General features: G+C 36.6%; 1 protein-coding gene across 2 annotated transcripts in view; it reads right to left on the bottom strand.

The window, feature by feature from the left end:
* The window catches only part of RELN (reelin), a 649217-nt gene that overhangs the window by 219857 nt on the left and 409815 nt on the right, over positions 1 to 19545 (bottom strand). For both annotated transcript variants that reach the window (XM_066354462.1, XM_066354463.1), the window contains exons 12-17: positions 15490 to 15641; positions 9151 to 9263; positions 7398 to 7606; positions 6535 to 6663; positions 5487 to 5596; positions 1886 to 1952 (exon numbers count right to left, since the gene is read on the bottom strand). In XM_066354462.1, coding sequence (XP_066210559.1) covers positions 1886 to 1952; positions 5487 to 5596; positions 6535 to 6663; positions 7398 to 7606; positions 9151 to 9263; positions 15490 to 15641 — 780 coding nt within the window. The remainder of the gene's footprint in view (positions 1 to 1885; positions 1953 to 5486; positions 5597 to 6534; positions 6664 to 7397; positions 7607 to 9150; positions 9264 to 15489; positions 15642 to 19545) is intronic.

Genomic DNA, 19545 nt, shown 5'->3' with positions numbered 1-19545 from the left:
CTTATCAGGATAGTGAGTTATCAGTTTAGAAACCCAGGCCTGCAGATTATACACAGGCAAGAAAGTGATAGGGAGCAAGAGAGGTGGAATCCTAGTAGCGAATAATGGTAGTGACGAGGTGGAGAAACTGGGAGAAAAACACAATGCTACAGAAACCCCAGACTCAGGATCTGTGAAAGGAAATAAGCGTATGAATTTCCTTCCCATGCAAGTTTGCTCAAACTCGACAAGACACATATTGTTGTAAAAGGATGTAGTGGCCAAATATTTAGCTCAGCCACAAATGAACAAAGCCAAAAATATTATATAAAACATCATCAGAAATACGAAAATAACTATTCCAACTAATGAAAATATTCTGTAAAACCTCAGAAAGAGGTGAAGGCTATGATTATTCAGGATACTATAGTGTCAAAAGAGAATGACGCCCAAACACATAGAACTGCCATTCAGATTTCTGTTTGAACCTTTTATGGGTAACAGATGGTTGTTGTAATAAAACTATTGAATGCAAACAGAGATAATATATACAATAAATGAAGTATAACTATTATCTTTTAGAAATAGCACTTTCTATTTTCCTTAATAAAGTCAGCTGTCATTTTAGATAATTTGTTTTCAAAACTTTTCAGAACTTCAGGAATTACAAAACTGTCTGGCTTCCTGCTGTTAATTTTATCTGAACCGCATTAAACAAGAGGATGGCTTGGTTATGGAAAATGGATGAACATGATGAGTTGAAGAAAACACCAGCCAGTGTTTCATAGATCTTATGAGTCAGTGTTTCTGAACGGGAGTTGGTGGTTTTATTAAAAAGCATAGAGATGCATAGTACGTTTTAAAGTATAAAAAGGAAATTTTCAATTCTTTACATACTTTGGTAAACATTTCCATTGTGCAGAGTGAGTTCTCTGTTAATTAAATACATTGAAATATACTTTAAAAATTACTCTGACATTCTCATCTCACTACTGGCAAGAGTCTTGCCTCACATATATAATTCACAAATGATAGTTTCAAAGGGTTCTTAGTGAAATTTCATTAATGAGTTCTCCATTAATGAAGTAATTGGCTAATTAATTAATTACTCTTTATCTGGAGGACAAGAAAAAAGAGACTAGGTAATCATTTGTTGAAAACTTATGCGTATAACAAAGACTGTCTGTGGCTTCAGGAATGCCCGGGATGTTTTATAATTAAATATCAATGTGAGGATTACATAATAAACATGACCATCCATTCTTGGTATAAACATAACACAGTGTTCCAGTGGTACCTAGATATTACATTATTTATGTATAGTTCCACACTAATATTCAACATCATTATTATGTAAAATATACATAATTTTAAAAACCTAAATGATTTCCAAAAGTAAGATTGCATAGTTATATTAGTTATATTTAAAGATGAATTTTCTTATCAAATCTACTAAATTTGGCTCATTCCATTTCCTTTAGCATTGGGTCTGTGGGGCAGTACTGATTTTCATAATTCATTTAATAAGGATGCTAGGAATTAAAATATGACTCATGTTTTAGAACAAGTTTACAGAAAAATTAAATATTAAAGAATATAACTAAAGACAGAAAAGGAAGACATCAAGCTATCAGGAATTCACATTTCTTTACAATTTTATACACGGTATGCTAAATTTGTTCATAATTTCGCTTAGTAGAAATTTAATTTATTCATCAACTTCAACTTACAAAATACACTTAATATTCAATTACACTTAAATTCCATTTGAAGTATCCTATTGTTGGTCTTAAAAGACCTCAAAACCATAAAAAGGAAATGAAAACAAAATTACCTGTGGCTTCAACATATCAAGTATATATATATAAAAAAATAGAAGTGTAAATATATTTTTGAAAATGCTTACTTGCAACCATGCCGAGAACACTGTCCTCTTCCAGAACAAAATTTGAGACACGAGGGACCAATGTAAACTGCAGAGCAAAAGACAGTATGTAACAATGGCGTAAAAATGGCATAAAAATGGGAAAAACCAAGACGATCACCAGCATATTAAATGATTTCTTGAAGTAATACCATGGGATCTAGCCCACTGCATGTCTGTTGATCACAGGAATGCAGTGACACACAGAGCACTGTGTGACAAGCTAAGTGTTTAACAACCATGGCATCTCCAACTCCTCATTGGTTTTGTTCCACTTTTATACTATTGGTGTGATTTGACTGTACTATTATCAAATGGCTTAATATCTTAAATATACTTGAGTCTGAGTACCTGAGAACCTACCATTCAATCAGGGACTCTTTTCCTCAACATTCTGAAGATTAGAATATAGTTCTGTAACATCATTGTCAATCAAGCCCACCATCTAGGAAAAGAGCTGCTTTATAGAGAAGATGTTATGCTCAACAACAGACTTTAACTCCCCATTTCAGAAAGGATAATTATTACTTAGAAATACATGTAACAATTATCTTCAATGTTACAGATATTCCCAGATAAGAATAAAAATTATAGTTATTTTTATAGTTTTTAAATTAAATTATAACCTCTCCATTTCATGATATATCAAATTGATCCTTTTTAAATTCTTTATTTCTACCTAAAGAAATTATACTCTGTAGGAAGTTCAAGACAGAAGCATTACTATTCTACCTGAAACCATTTTAGCTCAGGAGGCTCTAAGGAACTCAACTCACATGTTCCTACCTTCTTCAGTATGAAACATTAAAATCTTGAAAGAATTAAGTTAAAACAGTTCTGGCAGATTTGTAATTAAGACACCAGGTATTTAATTTCAGGCATAAACAAATTTACCATCTATGATCACTTTCTTCTCTGATCTTGTAACCAAGTCAAAATTAAATGATTTTATTTTAAAATAAGCTTTCCTGTGGCCTGTACTCCTATAAGTACTTATTCTCTGGACCCAATTAACAGGTACAGTAACTCAAAGGAGATACAAAGAAGGCCTGGTAAAACTCTTGTCGAAGGAAACTGATGGTTGAAGAAGAGATTGAGAGCAGGCTGAGTGGTTAAACCTATTGGTTTTAGGTGTGAAATAACCCTGGATTCAAATTCGGTTTCACCTGGGAAACTTTGCATGGGACTTGTCCTATTTAAGCTTCACTGTCCTTATTCTTTATCCTTGGAAGAAAGAATAAGTGAAGTGCTTCGTGCCTGGCATGCTGCCTGGCACCTATGGTTATATCATTATCACCACACTGGGGCCAAGTGTCTTTCCTGCTCCATCTGCCTGATGGGATCCCCTGGTAACCGAGTGCTGAGGAATCGGACAGGGTTCCATTCTTTTTTAGCCTGAAAAGCTTATGATTGTCTTCCCAGCACACTGGATTCCACAGTTGCAGTAGGATTGCTCTTGAGTCCTGTTAAGTGGTTTACTGCAGTGTGCAGGCTCACTCTTGAGGCTGTCCTATACTATACCCACGTCATAGTTCAAAAGGCTCCCATCGTAAAACAACAACAAAATCAGACTTTCCAAGTCCATAAAAAGAAATCACAATTTAAGGATTTTCTTTATCATCCCTCCCTGCTAAAGATAGAGGCATTAGGCATCACAGTATGAGTAAGTGTGCAGGCTCCTTTTTCTTCAAAGTGTGGAAAGGATAGATTCATTTTCCTCACTATGATCATTAAAGTAAACAAGTTGAAAAAATTAAAGTGGCAACTAACATTTGCTCTAGGATTTTCTATTTTGCTAAAAATTTCAGAACAATTTCCAAAATTTTTTCTTTCCTCACTATCAGAAGCCAGCTTTACATGGAGGAAGAGCATAGCAAACCGAGGTGAGACATTGACCTGTCTTCTCTCTGTTTGTTTTCCTGATACCGTTTTGCAATGGGAGAGAATCCTTTGGCAAGTTGGCACATGTCTCTTGGAAGAAGCGTGTGTCCTCTTCTGCCTTGTAAAGAAGCCAGAGAGCGGTCCTGTTTCTGTGAAAGCCCCATGTATAAGAATAAAACAGAACTGAAGATATTCTGCCCCAAATATTGCAACTGTCAAACATTGCTAACCATGCTCATTATATACATCTTCACCTTTTCTCACTGTACTCAGAGCATGATGATAGGATCTCAGGATGCACAGTAAACACTTTCTGACTTAGAATCATGTTGTAACGGCCTTCTTTAGGAAATTCGGGTATTCTTTTCATAGACTTATATGTGCTTCATTGCATTCTTAATCTCTTCATATACTTCATTTCATTCCTGATTTTTCAGTTTCTTTTTATGATTATAACAGTAATATAAGTTCGTTATAGGACCTTTGAAAAGTGCAACAGCAGGTAAAAGTCATCTATATCCCACTAACCTGAGGACATACTTATTCCCTAGAGCTAATTAACCATTGTAGTGATTAAAATGCCATGCAAAATGTTCCACCAACGGAGAAGCCCCATATTAACAAGTTCATCTGCAGATGTTTGTGCAGATGTCCTGTTCATGGCTACAGAACTCATGTGGGCTTTGAAATCTGGAACTTTGTTGGTCTTCTTTGAATACAGACTATTTAAAGGATTTACAAAGTATCTTGTCTGAAGTTATTTCTGAGTTTCAAAAATTCATTTTAATTAATTGCATATCAATTTCTAAATTATTCAAGATAACAAAAAGATTAAGACATGGAAGATCAGCATTAAACAATGAAGTAGGCTTTTTCTACTTCATAAAATCCACCACAAATCAGTGGCTATGCTAAATTTGCTTGAGTATTGACACTTTGTCCCTCCGTGTCCACTTCCTTGTAGTATAACTCTTCAATCAAATTTATATACTCTCTGAAAATAGGAAATCTCTTAATCTGTTTATAGTTAAAATGATTAAAAACCAGAGTTGGTTACTGAAAACAAACATAAGAAGTTTATAGCTATGCAATACAATACTTAAAATATCTTATCTCGTGTGCACTTATAACTGCTCTTGGCTTTATAATTATTTAAAAATTAATAATTCACTTAAAAATGGAAAAAATTTTTTATGTATATCTAAATTTTTCTTTTATACTGTTTTCTGACAAAGGGTAGAAGTTTTACTTCAGAAATTTCATTCTAGAGATGATCTTTCCTTATGAGTGCTGTCTGAATCTAAAATATCAGCATTCCAGATGTTGTCATAGATGCTAAGAGAAGAATGGGTCTTATTTTAATACATGCAGTGTGGTAAGTATTTATGCTAATTTTGTATAGAACATCCAAAGAAAATGTTAGAATATCCCTTGTCATCAATGTGAATTTGAGTTGCAGGGCTTTATGCATTTTAAAATTATGTATGTTGAAACATTCTAGCATCTAATATTGCTGACTCCACTGCCTTTTATTTCTGATTGTGCATCCTTGGGCTTCTAGTGGAATGCAAAGGAGAAAGGGAAGAAAGGGCGTTTAATGAATCACAAGACCATGACTTAGATGTGAATAAGTCTGTGCTAACTAACAAAAGCACAGGAAGACTACATCAATGGTGTGTGATTAAGACAGGCATAAACTAACCATTATCAATTGCCCACATGTTTCCAAGGATGGGTCCTGTTTGTCTCCAGCGAATTCTGGTGTCCCGGGTTAGTGCTGCGTTCGGAAGGGGAATCGTTATTCGGTTCCATCTGCAAAAAATTGAGCACAAAACAGTTCCACTATACTGTTCACATCTTTAACTTTTATCTCACATGTTTGGATGCTCTAATAGCACTAAATTCTGGTAAATAAACTCTCTTTAAATTCACTTGTGGAGTTTGTTTATAGTTTTTAAATAAACACGTCACTTCTAAAAACACCCATATTGTGCTTTACAATAGTGGGTTTGTTCTTATTAGCAAATGATATTTATTTTGTGTTTAGACATTCTTTTTAGAAATTTTTACATTAATACTCAGAGATTAGTGTTCTATGATAAGCATCTGTACAGAGATGTGGTGCTGATTAACACTGATTACTTTTTATTATTTTCTATGCCCTCGTCCTGTGCATATTTAAAGAGAGGGTAAGGAAGATAATTCTCAACTTAATTTTGCTATCCTTGGGAACAGCTTTACTATTATCCAGTGATTATTTTGTAAAGCAGCAGGTATATTACATTGTGGTCTTTAACTCTTCTAACCACCCTCAAGGGGGTGTATCATTTTCCCTAATTTATGTGAAATAAGTAGAAAGTTAGAAAGAGCAAATGTTATTACACATGTGGATGGCAGAATCAGGACTTGAACCCAGGTTCAATTCCAAAGCTTAACTTTCTTCCACTGCTCTATGTTGCATCATTCCATTCACTAATTATTTTGGCAATAAGCCTTTTGGCAACAACCACAGGATCATTATATAGAATTTAAATTTATAAAATATAAGAGCCAAGAACATAAAGAATGATCCTACAACTGTATTCTTACATCAGGTATACTGAAGTTAGTTTCATATTGTTATACAATAAATCAGCTGGAAAAGAGGGCAGCTTCCTTGCCTGGTAAGCCTTGTCTATTATTACGCTTACTCATTGACTCTGAATCCACAACATGGGTTAAAATCTGTTGATACCTGAGAATGGACTCACCCACTGTAGTTCTCAGAGGAGTAGATGGTGCTGTGGGGGAGGTGTGGTCCAGCACAGGTCTCCGGTAAACACTCAGTGTGGAGGAGGGACCAGGAGCGCCCATGGTTGGTAGAAAACTCTAAGCTGACACTGTTAACACCAGAACAAGCACAGCACGAAAGAGGAAAATATAACAAATACAATACGATTACTCAGCTCTTGCTAAGTACATTAACAACTGCAGAACTAAGGTGAAAGATTTTAAGATGCTCTTTCTGAAATGGTCATTTCCCTCTCCACAGAAGTCTGACCAGCTTTCTGAGGGCAAGTAGTTACACTGCTGTCTAGAAACAAACTCTGGTTTAAAAACAGCGAATGGTAACTTGAGTCTGTGCTCTGGAGTTTGAGAGATGGCGAGGCGACCACCGCGTCTCACACTGCCACTGCATCCTGCGAACGTGAATGACAAAACTCTTAGAAAGGACACGAGTGACCCTTCAGCAAGTGAAACTGAGAAATCGTAGCTGCTGAAGTGCTAATTGATTTCTGTCCCTATTATTAGGGGGTCACTAAGCAACAGGAGTTCAAGCTTTTTTTAGTTATTTGTTTCTTCTCTTCTTTCAGCAGTCTGTCGAAATGAACGGCTGCCACGGCATGTGCAAGCCCCTCGATACCTAAGACCAAGCTCTTAAAATGAAGTCATTTACACTCAAAATCTATCCAATCATGCTGTGCATGTTAACTGAAGAACTTTACTTTTGGGAGAATTATATATTTTATTAATGGATAGTTTATTTGAAACCCAGCTGAAAACCTACTGAGAAGTTGCTCTGACGTAGTAGCCAAGCCAATGTATTCACACACTCAAAAATAGGGCTTCCTACCTGTTGCCGGGTTGATGTGTTCCACACCCCAGGTTAATGGAAAACTGTATCATGTGTGACATCGTAGAAGGGAGAACAGGTAAGACGTGGAAAAAATCTACAGCCCAGACATTCCTATTATTTCCTTGATGGTTCTTTTGCTTGAGACAAAATTTGGTAGCAGGAGTCTGATATTCAGGGTTGATGACTACAGAAACCAAAGATGGAACCTTCGAAAGAAACGAAACCAAAGTCACTCCTAACCCTCCCTGTGTGAGTCTGTGTGAATTTTCCTAGAGTCAATCTTGCAGTTACAATAATTGCCATTTTAAAGCACCAGGCAACATGCTGTGTGTTCCACTTGTTATTTCATGTAGAAGATACAGTCCTCAGGGGGTCATTCACTTTACTCACTCAAAATTTCTCCTTTGCAGACACCTGGAACTCTCTGGGTGTGACTGATCAGGCCCTCTCTTCTTGAAGAGCAGTTGGTGTAAGGTCTTAAAGCTATCAAAGCATAGGTATACATTTTATATAACTTCGCTTAACACAAAGATCACTTGACATCATCAGTCCTCTTTAGTGGAATATTAAAAAAGAATTTTTTAATTTATTTGTTGATTTTAGATAAAGAGGAGAAGAAAGAGGGAGGGTGGGAGAGGGAAAGAGAAAGAGAGAGAGGGAGAGGGAGAGCGAGAAAACGTTGATTTGTTTTCCCACTTGCTTATGCATTCATTGATTCTTGTCTGTGCCATGACCAGGGATTGAACTTGCAACCTTAGCATATTGGGACAATGCCCTAAGCAACTGAGGCCAGGGCCTCATCAGTCCTTTTTAAAACTGAACTTGTATAGAACTAATAATGGTTTGTCAAAGCAGGTATTCTGAAAACAGGACTCTAAGCAGAAACAGCCAGAGCCAATGACTTTATCCATGATCACTTATGTAACTGATGGTCTGAGGCATGCAGATGTCCATAGCAGGTATAACCCTACTGAGTTACAGCTGGAAATTTGTTCATTATTAAATCCCAAGTGGTGAAACTTGGGTGACCCTAGTACATGACTGTTCCCTAGTCTAGCCTCAATGTTTACCTACTATCTTCCTAACTGAAACCAAGAGATGCTAGCAGCTGGCTGTGTTCCAGCTGTTTAAAGCACCCAAGGTGCCGTCAGTGTGGGGAGGAGGCTAACTACTAATGAATGTGTGAATGTGGTCTCAGCACAAATAAATCTAGTGTGAGAAAAGGACAATTCTATACCTTATGACAAGCATAATTCTGGAGATGTTTGTAAATAACCGAGCCAACATCTGTTTTAAATCCAAAGGGAAAAGGAAAATGGTCAACTTCAGTGGCTCTAATTAGCAAAGAAAAAAGCAAAGATAGTGAAAATCTTTTCGTCTATAGTGTCTTTTTCCTAGGAAATCTCAAAATGCTGAATAAAAATTCATTATGCCTGATGGCAGGACTGTGAGACTGCATAATTAGAGCCACTTTTAGTGCTTTCCTGGAAACAGGAATAACTGTCAGTGTTCTGGGCTCCGCCTTTTTGTCTCTGATGGGCTGTAATTCATTCATCCTGATTAAACCTCAATTTTCATTTGAATTGGGAGAAAAAAATGAATGTTAAAATGTCCATGTCACTTTTAAAGAAATCTGCTAACTTCCAGGGCTGCTAGAAGACAAAGTTGCCCTCTGTATCTAGCTTGGTCTTAGTGATTTTGAACTTGACATCTGGGTAAGACCATCTGACACATGGACTGGCATTTGTACCTTATAAGAGGAATAAGAAAGGGTATCCAGTATAATGTGTTCTTTTCTTCCTTCAATCTTTGCAGACAGGATGATGTCATTTTCATGAGAATCCCCAGGGTCACAAATTCCTCCTGCAAAAAATAAAAGTTTTAAATTGTTAGTACCAACTGGCATTCATAAACATGTTATGAATATATAGTGTTAAAATTCAAATTATACTTATAGAATCCAGGTATCACTTAAGAACAACCCTAAAGAAAGATAACTAGACCCAAGGAAAAAAATTATGAGGATATACAGCTCAGATAGGTCATCCTAACGACCAATGACTTGACATTTGTGAAGGGCAAAGTAAATATTTGCTTGATGGGATTACTCAAATAATATTCTTCAACAAGCTATGGCTTGTTGTCATATCTATATTTTAACCCACATTAAAAAGATGTGCTGCTTTTCAATAAACTAATATTTCCTTATATTTAAGGTCTTTATGGCGAAAGTTCAGAATCTATTGTTTATGGTTTTAAAAAAAGTGACTCACTGCATCAAAGATTTCTCAACTAGTGGTTTTTAAACTGTTGCATGTAATATCTTTAATATTTTAGCACACACTAGGTGTTTGTGTTTTAAATGTAGTTCTTTTACATTTTTCATTTTTACTTTTGGTACCTTATTTGATTCTTGTAAGGTACACAGAGTACTTTACTCTTTCTCCATCTACTCTATAGTCAGAGGAAATGATTGAAAATCAGAATTAAGAGCATACTGATGATAAAACTAAATAATAGAGCAGGTACCTGAAACTAAAGATCATTAAGTAGTAGAAAAGCCACAAGTCGATCTTATGTCATTTAGCCCTTGACCCTCTAATCTCATTACTGCATTCCGCCAATAGTCCTTACTGCTGCTGTCTTCTGTCCACTGTCGGCATAACGGGGATTTGAAAGGATTCGTGTCTAACTAGAAGTCCCCTCCCTCCACCATTATCCTTCATTACAGTACCAACCATAATAGCAGGAGTATAGGCATGTACATGGATTTCTCGGCAAATACTCTATTTGTAAGGTCCAACATTCATAATTTTTAACTGTTGAATTTTTGGTTTATTATCTTTCAAAACAATTCCTCCAGTTCTTAAATCAACCACCAGAATGGTAAATTTTATTTATAGGCAATTTCTGTTGCTAACAATCTATGGGAGAGTAAGGCAACCTCAAAACTCTAAGATAAGGTTACCCCCTCTGAGAGCGAATCTACTAAAATCAACAATAATGGTTGAGATTTACCATCTGTATAAACAAACAAACAAACAAACGAATAAATAAATAAAGTGTTGATTATTATAAATCTCTAAACCAGTCTCCACCTGGGTAACTTGGTATGTGATGCTAAGTAAGAAAGCTAGAATCTAATCAATATGAGAAAGACCATAGTGACAGAAGTAACTTGGATGGAGGCATTTGTGAAGCACTGAAACCTGGCATATTACATCTGCTCGACATTTATAACTTGGCATATAATAAATATTTACTGAGTTAAGTAATCTGAACTCAGAACAGAGAAGCAAGATATAGTGATAATGTAGACCTCATCTTAATAGATACTAACTGTTCAAGAGCAACAAACTGTAGAAAAAAATATTATGATTTTGACCACACTGATATACTTTTTAGCTTTCATTACATACTTCTATGTTATGGTGAATATAGCTAGTAAAGCCATTCTAAAGGACAGTCTCTGGGCGAAAGATCCACATGAAAACTCAACTCCTATTTTAAAAATGTAACTTCCTTACTGAGCACATAGTGAAGACTTTCCAAAAAGAACAATAAAAGGTGAAAGCTTATAGTCAGTGTAGGTTTAAAGCACCACACCCAAAGGCAGAGCAACTGAACCGTAAGTGCTGCCTAATGTCATTAATTTGTTCCCCGTGAATCTTCTCTGCTACCTTAGAAACAGCTCGTGTAGGCAGGCACGTGCCTTTTAGAGAGAAGCGCAAAATGTGGGAGCTCACTTAGCCCTGAAAGGCAGAACAGGGAAGTCCGAATGGAGCCAAGACTTTAAAATGAGGCCAGACTTTATCTGAGAGATCCCTCTGGGGGCACTTTATAAATTCTGTAATGTTTTGGTGATAGCAGCTCCTACAGAAAGATAAAGAGTCTTATTCAGCTTCATGTGCCTTGACATATTGCAGAAAGCTATGACTCAAGGGGCATTTTGCACAGCAATTAAATTGCAGAAGATTTCAATAAAAACTAGATGGAAAGTCAGTTTCAAAATATTTTAAATCTTGTTTTAAGTAGCTTTTAAGATATTTATATGAGAAAACTTATTTTGTTATTTGCTATGTGCAGGACATTGGGTTAGAAGGAGAAATTAGCCCTGACTGCAAAAAGTATAAGTCCAATGCACATGAAAGAATAATAATCAGCAGTAAATTGTGTTGTGCTGCTCTAATTGCTGTCCAAATTCAAAGAAAAGAGATATAAGCATTGGCTAAAAGAGCTGGGTACACAGGAGATGATCAAAAATATTTGTTGTAGAAATAATAAAGGAATGATGTGTATTAGGTTATTCTTGCCTTCCTCACTGCAGTCTGGCTCTAAGAACAGTGCTGGATGCTGGTCTTAAATGAGTTTGTGTTGAATAAGTGAATGTACAGATGAAGGAAATTGTACAGATAAAGGACCTTGAATAAAAAATTTTGGAAGTTGAACAAATCTTCCATAAATGGTAGACACAGTAGATTGGTATGAACCAAGGGTCGAAACCAGGAAGAACAGACAGCCAGGGTCCAAGAGGAAGATGTAATCCAGGGGTCCCCAAACTACGGCCTGCGGGCCACATGTGGCCCCCTGAGGCCATTTATCTGGCCCCCACCGCACTTCCAGAAGGGGCACCTCTTTCATTGGTGGTCAGTGAGAGGAGCATAGTTCCCATTGAAATACTGGTCAGTTTGTTGATTTAAATTTACTTGTTCTTTATTTTAAATGTTATATGTGTTCCCGTTTTGTTTTTTTACTTTAAAATAAGATATGTGCAGTGTGCATAGGGATTTGTTCATAGTTTTTTTTATAGTCCGGCCCTCCAATGGTCTGAGGGACAGTGAACTGGCCCCCTGTGTAAAAAGTTTGGGAACCCCTGATGTAATCGGTCTAGATGAACAAACAGCCACTCATTTTCTTGAGGAGCCATATTTAATGAGGGATTCCTTATATACTGTTGAACATATCTTAAATCTCTTCCTATATTCCATTCTTCTGCATCTGCTACTAAAGTTTTATGTCTCTTCTATAGAGGTCCAGTCTTAGGAACTTCTGTCCTATCCTATTATATTCTATCCTAACAGATACCTTTGCTGGATTCTGCTTTCTCCTCAAGATCCACACCTTGTTCTTTTCTTCTCTTTACTGAGGACCCTCTTTCAGTGATATGTGTCTTTATTTCTTTTTAACTCTATGTACTCTGGCTTCTCAGGCACCATACCACGGGGCATCACTGGCGGGCTCTCAGCCCTCATCCTGGTTGACCTCTCTGTCGGTGGCATTCCCTACACTGCTGATCCCCTCCCTGTCACAGCTCACCCCTGGGCCACTTTTCCCTTCCTCCTTTAAGGTCGAGTGACATCTTCTTCCTGCATTTATATCCACCCTCAGTATTCTTTGTCTACTCTTCTTCCACCTACACCTAGACGGTGTCCTTCCTGAGAACTGTTCATGTCCTGTGCTTACTTTGCCTTCTGTTTGGGAGAAGGCAGCATCTCCAGTGGCTCCAGTTACCACCTCTGTGCTGATGACTTCCAAATCTGATCAGATCCTGAGTAGAATTTCTACCTGCATATAGCATTTCAGAGCCTCAACCTCAATATATTTAATATGACTATCTTCTACTCCCTACCCGCTCCTTATTTCTTTGTATTTTTGACATTTCTTATTTGGGAAATGGCCCCATTCTTCCAATCATTCAGGAGAGAAATCTGTGTCCTCTCCAATACTGTTGTCACAATTCCCAGTCAACAGGTGTGAACTTCTGTTGGTTCCTTCTCTACAGTTATTTATGCTTCGTCCTCCCCTTCATAATCACCACCATTACTGCCATAATTCCTTTGTTGCTTGTACCAGTGTGATAGCCTCCTAATTTACAACTGCTGCCAGATAAGAGACATTGCATAAATAATATTTATACAAAAATCACTCACTGTTTATCTGAAATTTAAACTTAAATACGCTTTCCCTCCCTCAAACCTGGCAATCCTACCCTAACTGACTGGTCTCCTGTCTTTTAATTTCTCACTGTTTCTGTATTTACTTCATGCTCCTTCCAGAATTATCTATATATCTAAAACACAAAAGGGAATATATTACAGAACTGACAGGAATCACCTGATGGCTCCATGTCACCTAGAAAAAGAGAACCCCAATTCCTTAGTATTAAAGGAAGTCACGACTGGCTCCATTATGTATCTTCCCATGTGTCTGTATTTGGAAAATCACTCAGCTCCAAACATGTCATGTACTTCTACACTCGTGCTTTTTCTCAAAGTACTGGTTTAGACTCTAACTTCTCTCCTTAAGTTTAAATCATTTCCATCCTTCAAGGCCATGTACAAATGCCATCTCTATGAAGCTCTACCTGAAAGCCTCCACGCAGTTACCCAGAGCATCTCTGCATGCTCCCTGCATTTTCATTCCATTACAGCCGACGGCATTCTCCTGTATAGTCAGATGTCCCTTGTGGGCAAGAACTCTGTCTAGGCAATTTTTATATTACAAAAAAAGATATTTTGAGTCTTAACTATTTGTTAGGCACTGTTCTGAAGACTTTTATGTATTAACTCATTGATCAGCAACTCTGATGTAGGTACTATTTTCCCCAATTGTATTCTCCATATATCCTTGTTCATTGCTCTATAAATTCAATAGGAATTCATCAATATTTTAAGTTGAATGGAGATACTGTTATTTGGGATAATGTACCTTGAGCTCATTCAAATGAATTTTTACCTCATAGTCAATATTATTTTCATTGATTCATTAACAACTTGCTTTGTACTAGATAGAATTAAAGATGATTTAATCTCACATAAAGATGATAATATTTTATGTAAAGGCATTGAATTGAGTTGATTTACTATGACTCACTATAAAAAAGATCAAGAATTCAAGTATGTCAAAATGGTAAAAAGGAAAAATACTCAAATTAGACTGGCATACTAAATGTTTATTATAATTTTGGTGGGGGAGGCTTAAGGTTTCCCAGAAATCACTCCTAATAAAACAAGAGCCAGTTTGAATTCTAAAGAGTTAAAGGAAATAAGCTGTGGGTCTTTAATTATAAAATATTTTAGAATCAAGGTGAGGATATCTTTATGGTAGGAAGACTACATTATTATATTATATATAATTCCCTGCTATCAAACTACTGAAAATGAGGTAGCATCACACAGGCATGAGTTTGCGAGTAGGATACCCCGTGAAGTTTACCAGGTCACCCTGAGCCCCAGGATGTGAGGAATGTGAGAGAGAGTCACACCAGTGCTGAGCCTACACTCAGGAGGCCTGTTTGTCCAGATGAACTGACCTCTATACCAGTCAGGTCAAAGGTTGACAATGTTTATTTCCTTTTTAACTTCCAGGTGTTGCCTGTGCTTTTCCAGTCACTCAACAAAAGAAGGCATGTGACAAATACTCACATTTCTGGAATGACATCCAGTGAAAGCATACATAACTGTGCTCTTGTTGACTAAAATGATACATTTGAGAGGTCCCAAAAGTCCACCTTTTAAACCCTCCTCGAGTATTTTCCCAAACTTTCGACTATTTATTTACTCTACAATAATTTGAAGAAAAACATGTCTATGAACACTTTTTTTTCCTTTATATGTTTGCCAACCTATTATAAAGTAGAGAATATATTTTATTAAAGTACTATAAAGTATTATAATACTGTTTCTTTCTAAGATTCCCATTATAAAAGAATCTTGCCCCATGAAAACAAATGAGTCACCTGGATGACTGTTTTTTTGGAAGCTAGGGCTTTGGACAAGGGAGTTGCTTTGTTCTTAGTTCTTTCCCAGGTCTTTTCAGCTCTGAGCACTGAGGAAGGGGTAAGGAAGGTTTACGGCACTTTGTCTTCAGGCTAGTCATGGCACACCAGGATCAGCTCTCTGACAGGCTGGTTCCAGCAGGGCCCGTCTGAAGCAGGTGTGAACACCACCAGCATTCCTTAACCAGTAGAACTTGTATTTCTTAAATTTTCATTTTATATTCTAGATAACAAACACTTTGACTTCCTTATGAACAGGTGCTGGCCTACAGTCTGCCCAAGGGCAATGACATTTGTTCAGAATATACCTACCCATCACAAAGTAAAAGCGCAGGTTCCCAGAACCGGTAGTGTCCATGTATGGAGTGCACAACTTCCTCTCTCCGTCTTTGAGGAAGACCACTGATGAGCCTGACTCTACTGTTCCACATTCCGTGCCAATGACAGCTCCCAAGATGTCCCACCTTAAAAAAAAGTAAGAATTATTAAGATTTAGAATGTTAAGTCAAAGCTTTATAGAGTATAACCTTTTATTTTTAATAAAGAACACTTAGTATTGTATAATTCTGAAATGAAAATGTGGTACTACAGATTTTAAGTAATGAACAAACTTTTAAATGCACTTTATTCACAATTTGTTTTTTTTTTTTCCACAGAAGGATACATTTAATCAATACTATGTAGAGAGTGTCTACTGAATGATATTCTTTATACTCAAAGTACTTATAGTTGAAGCAGGAAATCAAATTTGAACTAAAAGAACAGGGAGCCATAAGAAATAGTATAATATCATAATGCCATAAGTACTCATGTGGTGTTTTGCACATTAAAAATAACTATAGAATGAAAAGCTGTAAGAGCTGGCAAGAGTCTGGGGAAAGATAGAGAAAAAAGGGACCAAAAAAAAAAAAAGAAAGAAAAAAAGAGGTCTTGAACACGTACAACAGAGTGGTGACTGCTGGGGTGGGGCGGGAGGTAGAGGAGGGTCTGGGGGTATAAATAAATGGTGGCGGATGAAGGCCTGATTGGAGGGTGAGCACACAACATGGTGCACAGAGATATGCTATAGGGTTGGGCTCCTGAAACCTGTATAACTATGTTAACCAGTGTCACCCCAATAAATTCAATTAAGAAATAAAAAACATCTTATCACCAAAAAAAAAAAAAAGGAGTTTAACAAGTTTTCAAAAATGGTATGGAATTTAAACTGGCTCTTGTCAAACAGGTATCTGGATATGTGGAAAATAAAATATTTACTATTTAAAAACTCTTATTTCTCTTCACTATTCCTGGTCATCTCTAATTTTGCCATTGTTAGTCACGCAGCCAGCCTGCCTACAGATGAAGAGAACTGGGACACACAGAGGTAAGTGGTTTGCCTAAGGCAAACCGCCCGCTTGGCTTTAAAACTGAGATCTTCTGATTCTCAGTTTGCTGTTACTTTAGCCGTTACATTTCTACAGAGGGCACTGTCTCAGGACGATTATGGTGAACATTTCCAGTTTATAATAGAATTGTGACCAAAATGTTTAGGAAATTCTCATTATTCTGTGTTTTAATAGATTATTTCAATCATTCAGGAGCGCAATAAATAGCTTTTCGAAGCAGCTCTTAATAGTACTGGACCACAGTGAATTAACCAGAGATTTCTCTCGACATACAAGAAAATTTCACACTGGTTCACTGATTTTTTTTACTTGCTCCATTTATCCCAATTAGACCACTCAGCCTACTGATTCACAAAACAAGTTACAGTTATAAATGATGTATATGCTGACCCCCTTTAGGCATCTCTATATGTTAGAATATTTCTACAGTTAAAAATTAAATTAAAAAGATGGAATTGTCATTGACAGAAAGAACTTCATTCAAGTGAGAAATGAGATTAGTAGTTTTCTTCTCTTCATAGTTATAAATGAATAATTTCTAGATTAATCTAAATTATGATTTTCATGACAAATACCACACAGTTATGTGACATATAATTCAGACTATAAATTTCTTTTCAGTCTTTAAAGTCCAACATATTCTAATTTTACTCTACATTGGTCTTTATTTTTTCTATTTATTGGAAGATAACAAAGTACAGTTATTTTCTTAAGAAACTCAAATATTTATAACAACATGAAATGGAAAGTTTAGTCTACTCAGAAGAGAAAACAAAGCTATCTGATGAAATAGCATTTTGTAAAAGTCTCATTGCTTTGAATAAATGATCTTGCATTTATTAAAAATTCAGTAGGAGCCTGTCGTAGAAAAAGCTCATTCACTTATGAATTTGATAGGCACTGGCTTCAGTGTAGGTGAAGGCAAAGTATCCTTGAGGGGACCGCAGAGCTCCTCAACCACGGAGGGAGTCAGGGAGGGACTTTAATCCAGGACTTCAGAGTTCTGATCTCTAAGGCTACAAAACGGCGGTTAATTCCAGTGACAAAAATGACATGGTCACTGGCTCTCTCCTAATATTACAATTACTTCTGTTTTCCAACTGTTGGTCCATGGGCCAGTCTGCTAGATATTTCGTGCTGGTCCACAAAAGTATTAACCACTCGATGCTGTATGAAGATTATGACCTAGTGATCTTGATTGAATTCGCTTACACTCAGGGACCACCTTAGCGATCCTCAAAATAATTCTCCTATTTTCACCGGTCCCCATGTGTAAAAAGGTCTAAAACCACTGATTAAGTGAAGTAAAATGATAAAGTAACTCAATCTTTGAGGCCAGCAGTGGTATTGGAGGATATCTACAATGTTAGCAATACTTAGGATGGCCTGGCAGTTTCCCTGATACAGAGTGTTAGCTCTCTATGGTTCAAATGATGTGTTCTCCAAGGCAAAGTGGTTCTATGTGAACTGCACTTGAAGCAATGTCTGCCTAGGGGGCAGAGCTCTGTACAACATAGCAATGTATCTTTATTCTTTGATGACTGATTCTAAAAGTAAAGTCCCCAAATTATTTATTATGAATAGAGTTGTATTTATTATTTATTATAGAGTGGAATGAAGTTGGAACACAGAAAAAAAGTTTAATAATCAATAAAATGCCTTAAGGCAACCTTTTTTCCCTAAGAGCTGGCAAGGCCACAATAATCTTTGATTTATATTTTTAAAATTCAACATATTTTTTGCCCTGGCTGGTTGGCTCAGCGGTAGTGCATCGGCCCAGCGTGTGGAAGTCCTGGGTTCGATTCCAGGCAAGGGCACACGGGAGAAGCGCCCATCTGCTTCTCCACCCTTCCCTCTCTCCTTCCTCTCGGTCTCTTTCTTCCCCTCCTGCAGCCAAGGCTCAACTGGAGCAAAGTTGGCCCGGGCGCTGAGGATGGCTCTGTGGCCTCTGCTTCAGGTGCTAGAATGGCTCCAATTGCAGAGGAGCAACGCTCCCGATGGGCAGAGCATTGCCCCCTGGTGGGCATGCTAGTGGATCCTGGTCGGGTGCAGGTGGGAGTCTGTCTCTCTGCCTCCCTTCTCTCCCCCATCACTTCTCACCGCAAAAAAAAAAAAAAATAGTAAAATACGACATATTTTTTATGTCAAGAAAAAGATATTTTTGCAAAATAACTTAAAGATTTTTTTCACTGAAAAGCTGATGTTTCTCCTTATCTGTTTTAGAATGGTTTGAGAATAAAATTGTTTTAATCAGCACAAACTTTACTTCTTTTAAGAATGATATGAAAGAATATAACTTAATTGTTCTCACAAAAAAAAAAAAAGATAAATATGTGAGGTAATGATGTGTCCATTTACAAATGGAGGAAATCCTTTCACAATATGTATAAAAATCAAATCATCATGATGTACACTTTAAATGGCTTACAACTTTAAATGTCTCAATAAATTATAATCATAACTGGGGAACATTTTTTTTTATTTTCTGTTGCATGAGGTTTTAGAACTGTTTTTATATATTTCTGCATTGCTGATTCCAAATCTGAAATCCGTTTTTTGATGCATGCTCTAGTTTTTATGCAATTTTAATTTCTTTTTGTTACAGTTAATGGCATGCATTGGTTTTTAAATTGGAGTTAAAGGGCAATGACTCTTGGATTGAACATAGGCACAAGGCAATTAATGTTTTACAAACATCACTTTTACATAATTTTAGTTGTTTTTAAATGTAAATAATTATTATCTGATAAAACACCCTCTTATTTTGTTTTAAGATTGAATCATGGCTTCTTGGAGTAGGTGTAAATGTAAGAATAGTCCTGACACCTTCTGTTATATATGTGGCTGTTACACACTTCAACGTCAAAGGCGCAATATTTCATCATTTGTGACACGTGCATATATTGCCTATTTTCAGCGGTTCCAATTGGTTATTCAACTCATCTGCGAGAAGATTATAATGACATAAAAATTGTCCTCG

This window comes from Saccopteryx leptura, chromosome 12 (genome assembly GCF_036850995.1).
Source record: "Saccopteryx leptura isolate mSacLep1 chromosome 12, mSacLep1_pri_phased_curated, whole genome shotgun sequence".
In the NCBI taxonomy this organism is placed as follows: Eukaryota; Metazoa; Chordata; class Mammalia; order Chiroptera; family Emballonuridae; genus Saccopteryx; species Saccopteryx leptura.
This window is presented reverse-complemented; position numbering and strand designations above follow the sequence as displayed.